The 16,499-nt window shown below is 37.3% G+C and overlaps 1 protein-coding gene across 9 annotated transcripts in view; it reads left to right on the top strand.

Moving 5' to 3' along the window:
* The window catches only part of CPED1 (cadherin like and PC-esterase domain containing 1), a 252,263-nt gene extending 246,133 nt beyond the window's left edge, over positions 1-6,130 (top strand). For 8 of the 9 annotated variants that reach the window (XM_073238530.1, XM_073238537.1, XM_073238532.1 and 5 more), the window contains one exon: positions 4,109-6,130. In XM_073238530.1, the coding sequence (XP_073094631.1) occupies positions 4,109-4,327 (219 nt within the window). In that variant the 3' untranslated portion in view covers positions 4,328-6,130. Of the gene's footprint in view, positions 1-237; positions 1,481-4,108 lie in introns of those variants that run through there. The other variant, XM_073238535.1, reaches the window with a different exon arrangement.
* The last annotated feature ends 10,369 nt before the right edge of the window (positions 6,131-16,499 follow it).

The raw sequence follows: 16,499 nt of genomic DNA, 5'->3' as shown, positions 1-16,499 counted from the left end.
TTTGTATTGCTGACAGCTGTCTTTCAAAGCCACATTCCGTTTGACACTTTAGTTGGATTGTAATAATCCCAAATGGTCCTCTGATTTTGGGAAGGACCCAAGTGGGCATATTTCCACACATGAGATCAAAGGAAAGAAGCAATTAGCTCTTTATTGTGCAGTATATCAAACATCTTTCACTTGCATAACATTTTTCAAGCTTTGCAATTGTGACTCACTCCTTTTCCTTCACTTTAGAGCCCGGAAGAGTGGGTAAAATGAGATAATATTTTGAAACTCAGAGAAAGCAATTGGACAGCAATGCTGGATATTGAATTTTACAAACAAGTTCAAAGAAATAATAGCCATGTGAACAGATTGTCATGCCCACCATAAATTAGCAGTAAGTCCTCTTAATGCACTAAGGAACTATTCATTACATGGAAACAACATGGTGCCTGACCTTGGGGAGCTAGTCTCAGATAATGTCTTTGAAGTCATTTCATTCTTGTTCTTACTTCAACTATCTTAGACATGTGTCTTTATATAGTCCCCTTGAGGGTGGGGACCATATCTGAATGACTCCATGTGTTTCCTAACACAAATTGAAGATTGAAAGTTGGATAGTATAAGGGAAAAAAAGAAATCATTAATTTAATCATTTGATTTTAATTTTATCTGATATGGCATTTTGTTTTCTTTGGTACTGCTTTCCTATTATAAAAGGGTTACATGAATTCTTGCTAACTTTAAATTTTTTTTGTTTATTAGGTATGTAAATCATATTTATTTTTTAAATAAATTTATACAATAAAACTAAAAACTTCTGTCTTTACAGCACATACCCTCCCTCCCCCACTGAAGACTTCATTAGCAATTTGGTACATCACTCCATTTGAAACACACTCTTGATTTTAATCCCATGCAGTTAAAATTCAGGCTGTCAACATTTATGGTTGCTGGATTTATATAACATTGGAGTTTATTTAGAACTACCTTATTTCTTCTTTAACATTTTTAGGGAACAGTAACAGTTTAGGAAATGAATTTTAATTTTAATCTGAAGTATGAACATTCCTATTCTTCCTATCTCAGTATTGAATTCTGCTTATACTTGGCTTATGCAGCCAACAGATTCAGTCTATGGTAGGTTGATGATAGACTCAGTTAATATTGATGAATGAATATCTGGTATTGAAAGTCCCCTCTCATCATTGCTTGTTTTACTCCTTCTCAAATGGTCTTGGTTCTTTTCCTACTAAAGTTTTTAAGATGTATTTCAGAATTTCTTTGCCATGTTCTCTCCCAATTCTGCTGTGATTACCATTAGAATAGTACTTTAATTGGCCTGAGAGGATTTGCCATAATATGTGTTTCCATTTATTCATGTTTTCTTTAATGTCTCATTAAACTTTTGATATACTTTTCACCAGCATAATTGTTGAACTTAATTAAGTTGTACTAATTGTAATAAGATCTTTTCTCTAATATATTTCTTATTGATAGACCATAGAAAATTATGTAATTTTTAAATATTCACTTCATAATATCTCATTATTTTTCAGTGGATTCTTTTGGGTTTTCAGGGTAAACAATCATATTGCTACAAATAACTCTTCGCCAATTTTCTATAACAAAATATTTCATAATTATAAAGTTTACATTCATTAAATAAATTGTATATGCCGCTGTTAGAGTGCACAATATTTTTAAAGGCTTTTTAAAGGCTCCTGGATTCAGTTTACAATCGCATTTTAGGAGGACTTTTTACATCTCTATTTTGACAAATGAAAATGGAAATAATTCTTTATGTTTGTCAGCTGACAGGATTCAGCATCAGGGTGCTACTAGCTTAACAAGGGAATTAATAAACATACCTTCTTTGATTATTTCCTGCAATAGTTTTCAAAGGAAACCAACTGAATTAAGTCTTTATATCTCTTCTGTGAAACACATCCAAGACTGTTGTAAGCATCTACCATTATCCAACATCTGTAATGCAACACTAAATGCAACCCTGAAATCACACAAAACATTAAAATAATTTATAAAGAATGATGACCTTTTGCATGAGGATGGACCTTTATCTATTTTACATGTGATTAGCACGCAGATCATCAGGCAATTGCAAAAGCCAGAATTTAAGATAAAATTATGCAAACAAAATTAACCTTACCTTGACTTCAAAAAACTGGAATAATATTTTTCAGGGTTGAATATAATATTTATGCTTAAGTGTTTCCTTAAATACACTTCCTAAAAACTGTTCACCAATCTTGCTATCAGCACAAACCTCCTCCAAAATGGACAGAACCTTCAGGAAAACATTTGTGCCCCTCCCCAGCCTATCACTAAGTTGATGTAGAAGGACCTGCACATAATAGAAACTTACAACCATGGGGCCTGGAATATTAATTAGTGGTTAGCTGCAAAATGAGCTCTAAATTATGACCCATAGGGATTCCTTACCACAACCCTCTGATTTCATTTGACGTCTTAAGAGTCACTTCATCTGAGGGCCTGATCATAAAAAAACAAAAGTCCTGTAGTTAGAAGAATGCAAGTCATTTTTGGGGGGTTAGCAGTGTATGACTGGTGTTAAAACACATAACTATTACATTTTTTTTCCTTTAAAAGGAGAATAGCCTCAACAGTTTTATGATTACAAAGGAATTCACATTCATTGTATTAAATTTGAAAAGTCAATACCAAAAGTTATGAGGAATTCATTTTAAATCGCCTGTAATTCCTCTATCTAAAGATCCCTACTGTTAACATTTTGGTGTAGACATTTATAGAATTTCTATTCAAGTAAATCTAAAAAAGTTCATGCTCACTTGCAACATAACTAAAAATACTTATCTTCAAAATAGATGTCACATATTTTTCTCAAATATTCTGTATTTTTGGAACTGTTTTCTTTCACATGGAATCAAAAAACATGTGCCTAAATCATTATATAGCAAACAAAACAATAAAAAAATCCATGTGAGCTAGTGTTGACTTCATTGGTTATCAATAATAAAGTTTATGTGTCCATATTGACTGAAAATAATGTCTTCCAGTTGCATTGATATGATAGAATTAATGATTTGTTATTCATTTGTAAAGGCATCCAAAACCTCTTGGCCAGTATTTTCTCTGCTTCCTACTTCCCAACCCTCCCCGCAATCTGTCCTTACCCTCTCCTTCCCCCCATCACAGCCCACCTCATTCCCTCTGATCATTAGTGCTAACAACCTGAGCTATATTTACCCAGAGATTAAAACTGATTATTATAGGATTTCACCAGGGCAACTTTTTGTAAACTGTACAAAATAAACTGTAAATATGGCATCTTTGTTTGTATATTTCTGTATGCTGATATTCATGAAATATCTGTGAATGGAATCACAGAGAAACAATATACATTGCCTCTGGGGAGGAATTTGAGTGACTGGATTTGAGAGGCAGAGATGGGAAGGACATATTTTATTATATACCCTTTTGCACTGTATAAATGCTTTACAAAGCTACCTATTAAAAGATTTTTAAGATAAAAATATACATATGTATAAACATATATAAAGTTATTAGCTTAGAGGATATAGGGTGATTGATCCTTCAGATTCCATAACTTCTAAGTGCCCAGAGAAATGAAACCACCAACTCCACTAATTGGAACTGTGTCAGGTTACGGAAATAGAAAAGTATTTTTTCCTTTCTCTGAAAACAGTTTTAGTTTCCATTCTGTAAGAAGGTGCCATGACAGGTTCAGAGGACCACGTTTGAATCAGTGACCCAGCAAAGGCACATAGTATATCTTCTCTGTATGTTAGCATCTGACCTAAATACACACACACACACACACACACACATGCAGCAGTGTGATAGAAAAACCATCTGAGACCATTCCTTAGTGGCATTGGAGCCAGCTGCCCTGAGGTAAGAAAAATGGCAGAAATTCTAATTTCCATCTTGGTTCTTTTTGGAAGATCTCAGGCCCTTGGTCATGTAAGTCATATTTATGACCTCTGGGCAGCATTTGTGTGATAAACTGCTGTTCGGTTCTGTGAACTCGTTGTACTTACTCTATGCCAGGCTCAAATGTCCTTAGCTGGCCTCAGTTTTTTCTGCTCTCTATTTGCAGGTAGTGAAATCAAAGTCATCCAAAGAATATCATTTTATTAAAATGAAACAATCAAGAAATCATATTGTGGGAAAATATTTCAGCAAGCAAAGCAATCTACAACAGCGAGAAAGCTCTGTGACAAGTGCTCAGTCACCATATCACGTCAGAGGTCCAGTTAATCAGGTTTACTCTGAAATCCTTCTCAGCAGACTGTGTGCAGGTACAAGGACTGTGTAGACTCGCTGCAGGAGGACTGAGTTTGGGAGTGGAGACAAGGCACCACCGGGACGACATCTAAGAACCAAATCCTGTACCTCACATGTCTTTTGGACCCACAACCCCACTCCCACACCCCAGCACACGTGTGTACCCCAGGGCCCACATAGCTAAAAAAAAAATAGTGACAATAACACCTTTTTCTACAGCTTTATGAAGTCAAGTGTACACCTGAAAATCAGTTGGTTTCAAAGGGTAAGAGAGAGGTAGAAAAATGTTACTTGAAGGGTAATCATAAACTAGAACCACTGTAGGCTATTGACCATTGTGTTAATGAAGAGAAATACAGACACTTGAATGACATGGAAAAAGGATACTGCTCTTGAGTATCGTGTTACCTTCTCTATCAGTACATTAATACTAAAAAGGGAAAAAAGCAATTACATTCCATGTGCAAGTAGGAATTGAGCTTGTGTCCTTTACCAGGAGAAAATGTGGTGTTTATGATGGCTTAAGCTTTTGTGACTCTAGTGCTTAGGAAAAACATCTCTTCCTATTATTTTTAAATTTTATAATTGAAAGGAAAAGAATAGGAATGCTCCATGAGGGAATTCGAAGAGATCCTACAAGAGAGATAGGAAGTGTAATATATTACATTTAAAACACCGATGTAGTTAACTTTGCACTCTGTACTTTTCATAAACATTCCCTCCTATCCTGCCTGTGAATTTGGATGGGTGACTGCAGTCTAAGTTGATCACATACATAATTTTAAAGTGACAAACAAAATACAGTTCCTCGTGTATTACTTTATTATGTTTCACTGATGATATTACTTAAGAAAGCTTTTGTTTGCCATTAAAGCCCTATGCAATTTAAGATTACAATTACATTTTATATAAACGTTTTGCAAAGGATTAGGCATTCTCTCAAGTGCATAGGTATTTATTTCCATAGAGCGTTATACATGTCCACAAATACAACTATGTTACTAGTAATGGTATTTTCATTTTCCTGGGCAACTGTATCTAATCCAAATTTAAAACAGGCATAAAACTATTTTTTATTAAAACTGTGGCATACATATAAAACATATCAAATTCTAGCATTGAGAACTTTCTCTTCTATATTTCCATTTCAAAATAGTAAATACATTTTACAAAGGTTTTGTTGTGAGATAGCATCACACAGTTACCGGGTTTTTAAAGGCTTATCCTTCTTTTCATAAAAATAATGCTGAGAGGGTAAATTCAATACATGGCTGAAAATACCAAATGTACAAATACCTCAATTTCATTACCATACAAAAAACAAAACATTTCTATTGATCAGTTCGTTAGTATGAATATCCAACTCCTTAAAAGTCTATTTTTATATATATTTTTATATGTAAGTAAACATGAATTTATATTTAACTGTCTAAAATTATATTTAAGTACAAATATCACTTGATATAAACAATACATATCTGGATCTATGAGATAGATTTTCAAAAAGAATGTGATAAAATAAGCTTTTGATGTGAAAGATTTTTCTAATATCTGCAGCTCTATGCAAGCATCAGTTTCAGGCTTTCAAAGATTGTCTTTTAATGATATAAAATGTTGCCAATTCATGCAGCTTCTACATCAAGTTTTAATGTATTTACATATACTATAACAGGATTATAGTTGGTGGAAGTTTTTTGGAATTTACTCGCAAGCCAACTGTAATAACTGTCTGACTGAGGTTAATCTGGCAATTAACCTCTTCATCATTGAAATAATAATGATTTTAGAAACAATTGTAATAATACTATTAATAAATAAATGTCTTCTAGTAATAGTTTGTGTTCAGAGAGTATCTCTTATTTTCCTTTTTCCTGGAGATGTGCATGCTTACAATAGTGACTACTTGGCCAGGATATTCTCATGCAGATTCCACTGTTGGAGTATGGCTTAACAAGATAAGCATATAGTTTTTTCCAACCCTGATAAGTCTCCAAATTTTGATCAGATGAACTCTCTGCTGCTCTATGCCCACAACTTTTGGACGCATTGCAGTGACAAGCATTTTTTTTTTTTAAGATAAGGCACTAAAATACTGGGAATCACTTTAGTAACTCCTTAACTGAAACAAAAACAAAAACACACATTTTGTTTTACCTTGAGAAAATAGGTGTGTGTGTATGTATGTGACTGTGTATTTTTATGTGCTTAACAAGTTCATAATTGGAGTGGGAAAAATAGGAATAGGCATTTTCAACATATTTTTAGATGTAAAAGTTAAAGGAAGTGTATTATTTTGGGTAAAAATTAATCAGAATCCAACCTAAACTAAAGAAAACATTTATAATATAACAAGTTAAGAATAACTGTATGAGCATTTCCACGCATCACTGCTGACATTGTGCGTGTGTGTGCGTGTGATTGTTTAAAGGCACAGTGAACTGTTTGCCAGCCATCCGAGTGGATGGATAGGATCCTGTGGGAACAGAATGCAAAAGGAGGGCTCACCATTGCCTGCCAGGTGGGTTTCTGTTTAGGTCATTTAATCTTCCTTACATTAGTTGCCCCTGAGTCTAGCAGTCATCTCAATGAAACAATGACTCCCACTTAGAAAGCATGGGAAGAAATCACTCATTTTTGAAATGGAAGTAGTTCTGGTGATGTTTATGGCAAAGACACAAGGCTGTTGTACGTCTCATTTCTTCTTTTAGTTCTGTTTCTGAAGGGTTCCAAGAAGAAATACAGAAAGTAGTCAAAAGTTATGTAACCCAGTAAGAATTATTTCCAAGTTCTGATGCTGTGGCATGAGTGGGGGGAGGGCGGTGGAGGCCTAACATCGTAAGAAGGTTTAAGAGCCTGGAGAGATGATTAGGGTTAGAATCTTATTAAATATTATCGTATGAACTCCATAAGTTGAGAAAAGACTGAAAGAATCATCAACATCTAAAGTTTCTTTCTGTGAATTTTCATCTTATAAAAAGAAACAAATCAAAAAATGACACTGAAATCAGTGGCCAAGATTATCACGTTTAAAATGAACATAGTTTTGAGTAAGCTCACATGGGCTGATAAACTTCAAAAACATATATCCACGTACAAAGTGATACTACAGCAGATTCTCTGCAAATGCTACTGTAGCTTTCTTTTGAAAGTGTATTTAAAGTTCAAATCATTCTGGTTGCTCTTGGAAACTAAGGCGTTTTTTTAGATCACTTAGACTTAAGGGGATGAACCAGAAGTTGTCAGAAACCCCAAAGACGGCAGGAGAGTGCCAGTGCCTACAGACTGGATTTTATATTTGGCACAGCTTCCAAGGTTTCATACTGTCGAAGAATCTTTTATCATGTTTTTATTGCTGCAGTAACTGCTATTATCAATATACATATTTCTTTTATGATTCAGTCACTGGGTGTACGGGGCCAGAGAACTCATTTTTTTTTTCTAATATAGACCATGCAAGCCTCCTAAAATGATTCTCCATTTGTTTTCTTTATGTTCATTGAAATATAAAGAATTTGTTTTATGGCTATATTAAATGTCAGATCATTATGCTTTAATACAATCAAAATACTAATTCTTCAAACCTATCAAGAATATTTCTAATTCGTAAGTCTATGCACAATGTAAATGAAGATAATGAATTAAACCCAACTAATAGTAAGAACAAAATTAAAATAAACACTCTTAGAGAAAACATTATAAGAGGGTTTTATATCCCTACTGAGTTGTCATGTTAGGTTTTGAATTTGACTTATGCTGACTGGCTAGTTGTAAGGACACTTTTAATATATATAACCAAGGTATTTTCTTATGAAATTTATATACAGCATTATATTATTATTTTATTACATGAAAAAATGATTCCTATAAAATTCGTTACAATGTTCAGATATTTTTTAAAAGCAAAGTAATTATAATTGGCTATTCACACATCAAAATTCAGAAGTAACATAATCTCATAAGTATAAAATGTATACAGTTGATTCTCAACTATGTAATGACTCCTCCTATTTTATGCTTGGCTGGTAAAATACATCAATTTGATGCAGCCTTTAGTGACAGGCTAAATGATTTGATGGTGATGATATATGATTTGTTTAGATATTTTGTTCAATTGTATTTCTATTTTTTTTCTATAAAAACATCTGTTCAAAATCTGCAGATTGAAATCTCAGTGCACAGCATCAAGGTCAACTTTCAAATTTTCTTTACACTCCATAATTTAATTTTTATTTGGTCTATAATTGGTATGCATTTAAAAAATTATGAATATTGGGAAAATATAAAGAACATTACAATGAAACAGGCATGTGTTGTAAAATAAAAATCAATTGTATATCTGCTAATCTCCACCTTGATGTTAGAGGTTGTTTGGTCTGGAATAGATCTTCTTACATTCTTCACAGGTGAAGATCTTCGAATTCAGAATTCCTGATGTCCTTTTGCAGTTAATACATGGAGGCGAGAGAGTGGTATAAAATGAGCAAACGTGGCTTAATTAACCCGTGAGAGGCTTACAGCAGTCAGAACAGGGTGAGGAGGGGCTGCAGCACAGACCTTCACCCAGGAGAGCCTCCTGGATCCTAATATGGATTTAAAAATTGAGCACCTTCTCCTTCTGCCTTTGACAGATCTCGGACATCTCTTCAAACATCTTCGTAAGATTGAAGTCACTTTGGAGGTTCTCATTCCTAAGGAAAAAAGAAATAATAATTCTCAAACTTTATTGGACCAAATATTAGAACCTAGATTAACCAGAGCAGATGAATGTGCCCTGAATGACACCTACTTATTTCCCATCAGGGAGAACAGGAAACCACCTCTACCCATCAATACAGTATACCCTCTAGAGACCCTGAAATAGCGATTATTGCTCACTTAATATTTTCACCCATAGAATCATTCACCCACCACATGACGTTTCCTACTTATCTGTACTTTTGCCTTTGAAATGGGACTCGTGAGGTCTTTTCTTTGCGCATTTAATATGTAATACAAGATGCATGCAAAAACTTAGGTTTTTACGTTTTCCTCCTTGCCTTAATTACGTGTAACATGAAGCTTCTGTTTTAACAGGCATGAGCTTTCCAATTTTACAGTATCATAAAAAGAGTTTATGAGCCTTTTGTTAAAAATCAGTGCCTATGTCACTGGCAGGGCATGAAATGATTTGCAGCTACTTCTACTTACAAGAAAAAATTTGGTCTGAATTCAGAGTAATACCGGAGGAAACTGAAACAATGCCTTTTTAGCCTAAAATGGTTTAGTCATCAAATGGCACAGTTTTGAGTTCATCAGTTTCTACCACATGTGCACATCCCCTGGGGAAAACCTGGACTCTGTTCATACTTGTCTCTAAAGAGGCCCCATTTCAATGTTCATATTAGTTATGCAAAATCAATGGCATGTTTTTAAAGGGTGTGGATACAACCCTGAGCACAAGTTACTCCTGCCAAGAAAGGAATCATTTCAATAGGACGGAGTTCCATGGCCATAGTATTGGTAAACATCCGAAGCTCTCTCTACTGTATAAATAAATTGATATCTTCCATGAATTATTTATGGATTCTGAAGTGAGGCTGATACAGACATTTCATCTCAGGTTCCTATTTCCCAGAAGAATGGGAAGTCTCAAGTGGGCAATCGGCCTGAATGGTGTTTTATTTTTCCGTGTCCTGGGGTCATAAGTCTTTGAAGTACTGAGTTTCTGGAAGTCAATTTCTCTTCCTACAGAAGCCTCCCTGGGTATCCTCTTCAATGAACTGTTATCAAACACAGTGAAAACACCTATCTTCCCCTTACCACAGTGCACTGACTTGCCTGCTGCCTCTGCAGACTGCGGGAGCCCCAAACCAAGCCTTTCCTTGTCTGTGTGTGGGCACAGCATGTCCGATAAGGGACCCAGAAACAGGAATTCGGCATTATTTTAAACAAAGACTCATACTGAGTAAATATACATGCACACAGGTGTGTGTAAGGGTACGTGTTTGTGCGTACACACACACACACACACGCAAAACGAAATAGATGATAGAGAAATTCTAAGTAACCTTATATCCTCGTATTCGTTTCTTTAAAACATTCCTCTTCTTTTTCACTTAGAGCAGTGTGTGAACCTATAGAAGAACAGGTTCTCTCTCTCTGGATGCCTTAGCCAGGTGCTGGCCTGGACATGTGGGGAATGTGGTTGCGGGCCTCTGCCAAGCGGCGCGGGGAGGATACCCGAGGGGAGTTATCTGGCAGATGCTTCTCCTGGGAGGTGACAAGCCACCAAACGGCCAGAAGTCATAAGGAGAAGATGCTGGGAAAGGCTTGACCACAGCGTGACGGCTGCCACTGTTAAAAGGACAAGGAGAACCTGGGAGGAGAAAGCAGCCCGGGCAGCCACGTATCCTGCTGGAAAGAAGCGGCTCGGTGGGGCTGTCTGATAGGAGTCCCCCTTCGGAGGGATTCCTGCCCAGCGCCCCGCCCCTCTGCCCTCCTCTCCACCCCGCCGCCTTTCTGAGCGGCTCTGTTCCCAGAAGGCCGCGGCAGCAGCCGCTTCAGTCCTAGGGGCTGCGGCAGAGGGACCCCTACCCCCCGCTGGGCGGACGGCACTGGGCGGGATCATAGCTCTACGGCTCATTCGGCTAAAACACAACAGCCTTTCCCACAAGTCAAATTTGTTTTCGGCCTCCACCTCCTCGACTGGATTATTCCCCCTATTGTTATTTCTGCAGTCCCTGTGTCCATCCCTGTCATGGTACTGCGCAGATATAGGAGTCGAGTCATCCATCATCACCTTTTTACGTGCGACCCCACTAGCCTTAGCCCCTGGACTGACTCTTACTCATCTTTCTGCCATCCAGTATCTAAAAGGGGTACGCATGCACCAAATGCTCTTCTCCCAAGCTCTTTTCTCTGCCTACGACTTCTCAGCTTAGATGCTCTCTCCTCCAGGAATTGGGCTCCATTCCTCCCAATACAGGTCACAGTGTCCTTCCTTCATGGTGCCAGAGCACTCTACTTACCTCTATGCCTGCCTTTATCATTCTTTGCTTCATAATTTGTACACCCTGGAATGTCAACTCCATGAGGAAGAGATGTTTTTGTTTGTTTGATTGTGTTTATTTATTATTGGTTTTTAACTGTTTTATTGAGATACAATTTGCATACCACACGCTTCACTCATTTAGAGCCTACAATTCAACCATCACCATACTCTAACTTCAGAATATTTTGTCACCCCAAAAAGAAATACAGTAATCACTCTCTTCTCTTCCCCTCCTCTGCCCTCTCCCCCTGCCCTTGCCCCTGGCTTTAAGCAACCGCAATCCGTTTGCTGTTTCTATAGATTTACTTAACCTGAACATTTCATATAATATGTAGTCTTTTATAGCTGGCTTCTTAGTCTTCACTAGTATTTTAATCTCTCCATTCTAAGTAGAAATAAATGGCCTAGCAAAAAACATTCAATGAACTTTTATAAAATATAAATGCACAAATTTTAGCATTTCCTGAAGTTAGAGACTATGCTCAAAATAGAACTTATCTAAGAGACTTTGGCAAAAGCATTATGTTAGAAATAGCATTATCACTTCCTAAAACCCTCTCTAGCAAATACCAATTGTTTGCTTATTCCCACTGTGCCCTGAGGACTGGGGTGGGGCAGAAAGAGGTAGCTGGAGAAAGTTCGAGCCATTTTTGGAAGCTGCCTGCCTGGACTGGGGGAGGCTGTCTGGTGCTCAGGGACCTACTGACACCAGGTGCAGGGCCCTCAGGCTGCCGCCCACACAGGCCTAAGGCGCTGCAGGTCTCCCTTTTGTCGGACTCACTGCTTATCTCAACAGTTGTTTATGCTTCCTCTGCCCTGCCTCTGTCGGCTGGAAAGGGTGTGATAAAGTCATGCCTAGGTTTAATGAATCATCAGGACTTAGACATCAAGCCCTCATAAGCGTGCTGAAGTTTTAGGAGAGGACATAGTAAGACATTTTTAGTTTAGTTTGGTGCAATTTCAGGTACTAGTAATCTAGAAATGGGGCTGTTGGTTGAAGCAGGGAGCATCACATAACTTATCCCAAAGATTCTGCCATTCCCAAGAACAGATCAGACAAAAGAGATGCTGCAGTAATGGCCCCATCTAGAACTGTCTGCTAACCGGATCCCAGGGTATGTCGGAAGATGTCCACACAATGCCCTTGGGCCATGCATGCCAACAGGGCATGACTTCTGATCAGCAGAAATATTCTATTAACTTTTTTTTTCTACTGTATTATTGAAAAATGCAATATTAGTGCAACATCAGAACTCATTTTTATGTCATAAATTCTCCTTTAATTTTATATATAATAAGTGCTTACAGATGCAAATCATGTTTAAATGGATGGACAACATGGTTAAAAGAAGTATTGGCCATATTGTAGTAATTTTGCAAACAGCTGTTTCAAGTTAACATATGTGTATTCCCAGTCTTGTGTGTATGAGATACAAGTTAATGTCAACAGCACATTAACAATGCAACTGAATTTAATTATAGAATTCAAAATGCTATTCGTAGAAGGATCACATTTTCCCTGAAAAGCATAGGTAGGGAACATCTGTTTCTGGTGAGTTTCAAATAGGTTCTTGCATCTTTTATACTCACTGATTCCATAATTTTTTTGCAACAGTGGATTAACTAGAAGGGTTCCCTGCATATTTTTTTCCTAAAACAAGATAGCAGATAAATTCTTCAGCAGCTTAATCTTGCAAGTGGTGTTATATACACCCTTTAAATATGAATCTGAGAATTGTAAAAACACTGCAGACCATGAGAAAGATACTCTTACTTTTGCACAAAGTTGTTTCTGGAAGGAAAGCTTACTGGCTTTGTTACCAGATGGCTCCCCAGTAAGTTCACAATTCTTTATTTTACTAGGTTCTTTAGTTTGAAATCCTTTTGATTAGTGAAATCACTTAACATTAACCTCCAGGTTCTCTTAAGATGCTAATATCCTTGGAAGGGTGGGGCCATTAGACATTTGCAGTACCAGTGAACTTAATAACGTTATTTTTCTCCCAAAAGCTCGCAAAATTCAATGGAGTCAGTGAATTAGGGGATGGGGGGAAATTTTGGAGGGAGCCCTGTGGCCAAGAAGATTCCTCTGGGAGAAAGGGGAGCCCGAGCAGAGGGGCACTGGTTGCCAGTGGACCTATGACTGAGCACTCCTGTGCCAGTTTACCTCTAAAGGCTAAACTTTACAATCACTTACAGTTGAATAATGGACTTGGAATATAGTACCACTGAGGAATTGCTACAGGAATTCAGATTATTCACCTGGAGAGGTAAAAACTTCAGAGAGGACCTAATGGGGCTGCTCCCATTAGCCACAGTCGTGGGTTTTTGCAACTCAGCTTAGTCAGAAGACCTAATAAGCACATCTCTTGCTCCCTCTAGCTCTCCACTTGCTAGTTTCCACCACTGCCCAAAGGAACAGAAGATCGTGCTTCATTGCACTGTACTTTCCAGCAGGAGTCCCTGCATCTCAAAGCAGGCCACTTAGAGGGTGGGCAAGGATGCAAACATTGTAAAAGTGGAGACAGTCATCTGCTTGACTGTTGATGGAAAGGAAAAGTTTATACTTGTCCTTTATTGCTTAGAAGATTTGAATGCAAGTGCAAACTGGCTGCAATGCCAACTCTCCCAAGCAGCTAGGACCCATCAGGCTGCTCTAGTGGGCTGAACATCCAAAGTGTCTTACCCATTCTCATGGCCCCATGCAGGTGCATTTTTCAGAAAGAAAGGGTGTTACCCCTTCATGTCTATAACAATGGTCCCTCCTACAGCCTCCAAACATTACAGATCATGTATATGAGAATTTATGTTCATCAAGCTTCTGAGATGTGAATGGTTCCTGAGAAATTAACAGGGTAAAACTATGCTGCTGTGAAATTTTATGTAATAAGGAATTTTAAAAGATTTAAAAAATTTGACTAGATGTGCCCATTGTCTCTGGCCTCTGAGATGGAAGATAGTTTAGTGGCTGGAGAATAAACTACAAAAGCTTTTATCCTTTCATGCCAATAAAAAGCATAACTGTTACCTAAACAGTGTGCTCCACTTTGCAGTGTTTACTTCCATGCTGCACTAAAAGATGGCTGCTGGCAGAAGTTTTCTTGGGCAAAGAGCATTCAAACACTTAAACCCCCCTTTCTGATTCCAGGTACAGCTTTTTTTTGAGTTGGGGAAGGCTAGAACATCAATTGAGAAGGTAAACCAGTTTTGTAGTTTTGCCCATCAGGTTGCAAGAAGGAAAGAAGAAAAGGAAAAGGAGAAGGCAACAGAATATAAGAAGAATAAGGAAAAACAAGGAATGGGTGCAAAAAGAATTCAGGGAAGAAAAAAACAGGAGTTTCAGAACCCTAGGAAATGGTAACAGATGTCATTTGGTGTCCTGATTATCAGTCAACCAGAATGGTCTAGAATTAAACCACAAGTTCATCAAATAGATCTTAAGAAGATAGGCCACAAACAGGCAACAAAACGTCATAATCTCTGGCTGAAAAGTAAGATGTTCAGTTATCCAGATGTGTGTTTGGTTTCACAGCTGTTAAGCAGCTATACTGTTGACAGAACTACAGAGAGGATAACTGTAGTCGCAAATGGACAGTGTATCGTTTTACCCTAACAAATCTGATTGGCGGTACTTTCAAAATGCCTTTTGGAAAGGATGAGTCCTTTTCTTAGCTTCGTGTTCAGAATTCTGAGCCTTTCCTTGTTTTAGGAATAAATCTGACCACTGTAACTCACTTGCTAATTGTATTTCTCACCCTGCCCAGTAATAAAATTTGTCCTTTATTCTGATTCAAGTGATCCCAGTGTAGAAACTTACCCTTTTAAGTTATCAAGCTATTTCAGTGAGGACTATGTTAAGAGTTTCAGTACAAGACTGCTAACACAAAAACAAAAGCTACATTTAGACAATGAATGCTAAGACCTTTTGAGCCTTCTCCTCTACTAGATGGAAGAACATAAGCCAATATCATCAAAACAGGAGACTGAAATACTCTTCTCTGGGGAATCTGATGAGCCTAAGAAACAAAACAAAAATAGACTGATACTGAGGATTCACCAATAAAATGACACATCAAGATCAGCCTAAAATAAAACCCAGAGTCAGTCATTCCTACCCACATACACAAAGCTTCTAATTTGCTTTTAGGTACTCCACTCATAATCTTGAGCAACAACCAAGTATTAGCAGACATGTGAGGCAAGCTTCTCAAGTGACAGGTAGAGACAAGGCAAACAGAATAAAGTGACTTGGAAGAAACATTCCAGACCGGAACAGGTCAGGGGACACTGGTCAAAAAGATGATCCTGACAAAACTTCTGATTCAGAGGAGATTTAGAAACTGGTGAGGATTGGGATTGAATCTGTGACAAACGCATAGAAACCAGACAAGTGAGGGAAAAGCAAATGAGGAAAAGGACAATAACCATAGTATATTCTACAGTTTAGTACAAATAACACTATGTGTCATAATGATACAAAAACTGACTGCTGCTTTAACTACAGTTTTGAGATATCCATACCAGGAATATAAAGGATCTGAACGTACATGTGAGAGGGGGATGAACAGAGCAAATCCTCAACTACCACAGATAATGCCTAAAATTCTCCAAATGAAGGAGTAACAGTGTAAGTTTGATATTTAGCAAATTGGCACAGAATATGAAAAGAATTCAGCTGAAAGAGCTGAAGTTACTGCTCCTGATGAGAGGTAAATGTCAAGTAGGAAACTGCTCTTTTTCATTACAAGTGCTTAATTTCTTCATATGGATGATGTTTTGAAACCTACGGTATTGGGAGAATTTTAGTGGGAGGATCATCTTCTATAAGTTGTTTTGCAAAGTTCCATTGATTCACTGTTGTACTCCTTTGATTGGATTACTGAAGGGTGCAGTTTAAATATTAGGAAAGGAGCCACAGAAAGATCCAAGACTCCCTGAGGGCTACTGCATAAAACTAAGCCAGAAAGATAAACAATGATGCATGAGCTTAAGCTTTCTAAGTGGTTCTTCTGTTTTCTCCAGCTTTGAAACATATTTATGCATTTCAACTCCTTTCTTTTGTTTCTGAATTCCAAGTCAAGACACACCTTAAAACAAGCAATTAGCAAAAATAACCCTGCATCATATGTGCTGTCAAATGACTTAAATTATCCTGAAAAAAATATACATATTT

Source organism: Manis javanica, chromosome 6, assembly GCF_040802235.1.
Source record: "Manis javanica isolate MJ-LG chromosome 6, MJ_LKY, whole genome shotgun sequence".
In the NCBI taxonomy this organism is placed as follows: domain Eukaryota; kingdom Metazoa; phylum Chordata; class Mammalia; order Pholidota; family Manidae; genus Manis; species Manis javanica.
The sequence above is the reverse complement of the archived record's forward strand: the minus strand, read 5'-3'. Positions and strand labels throughout refer to the sequence as shown.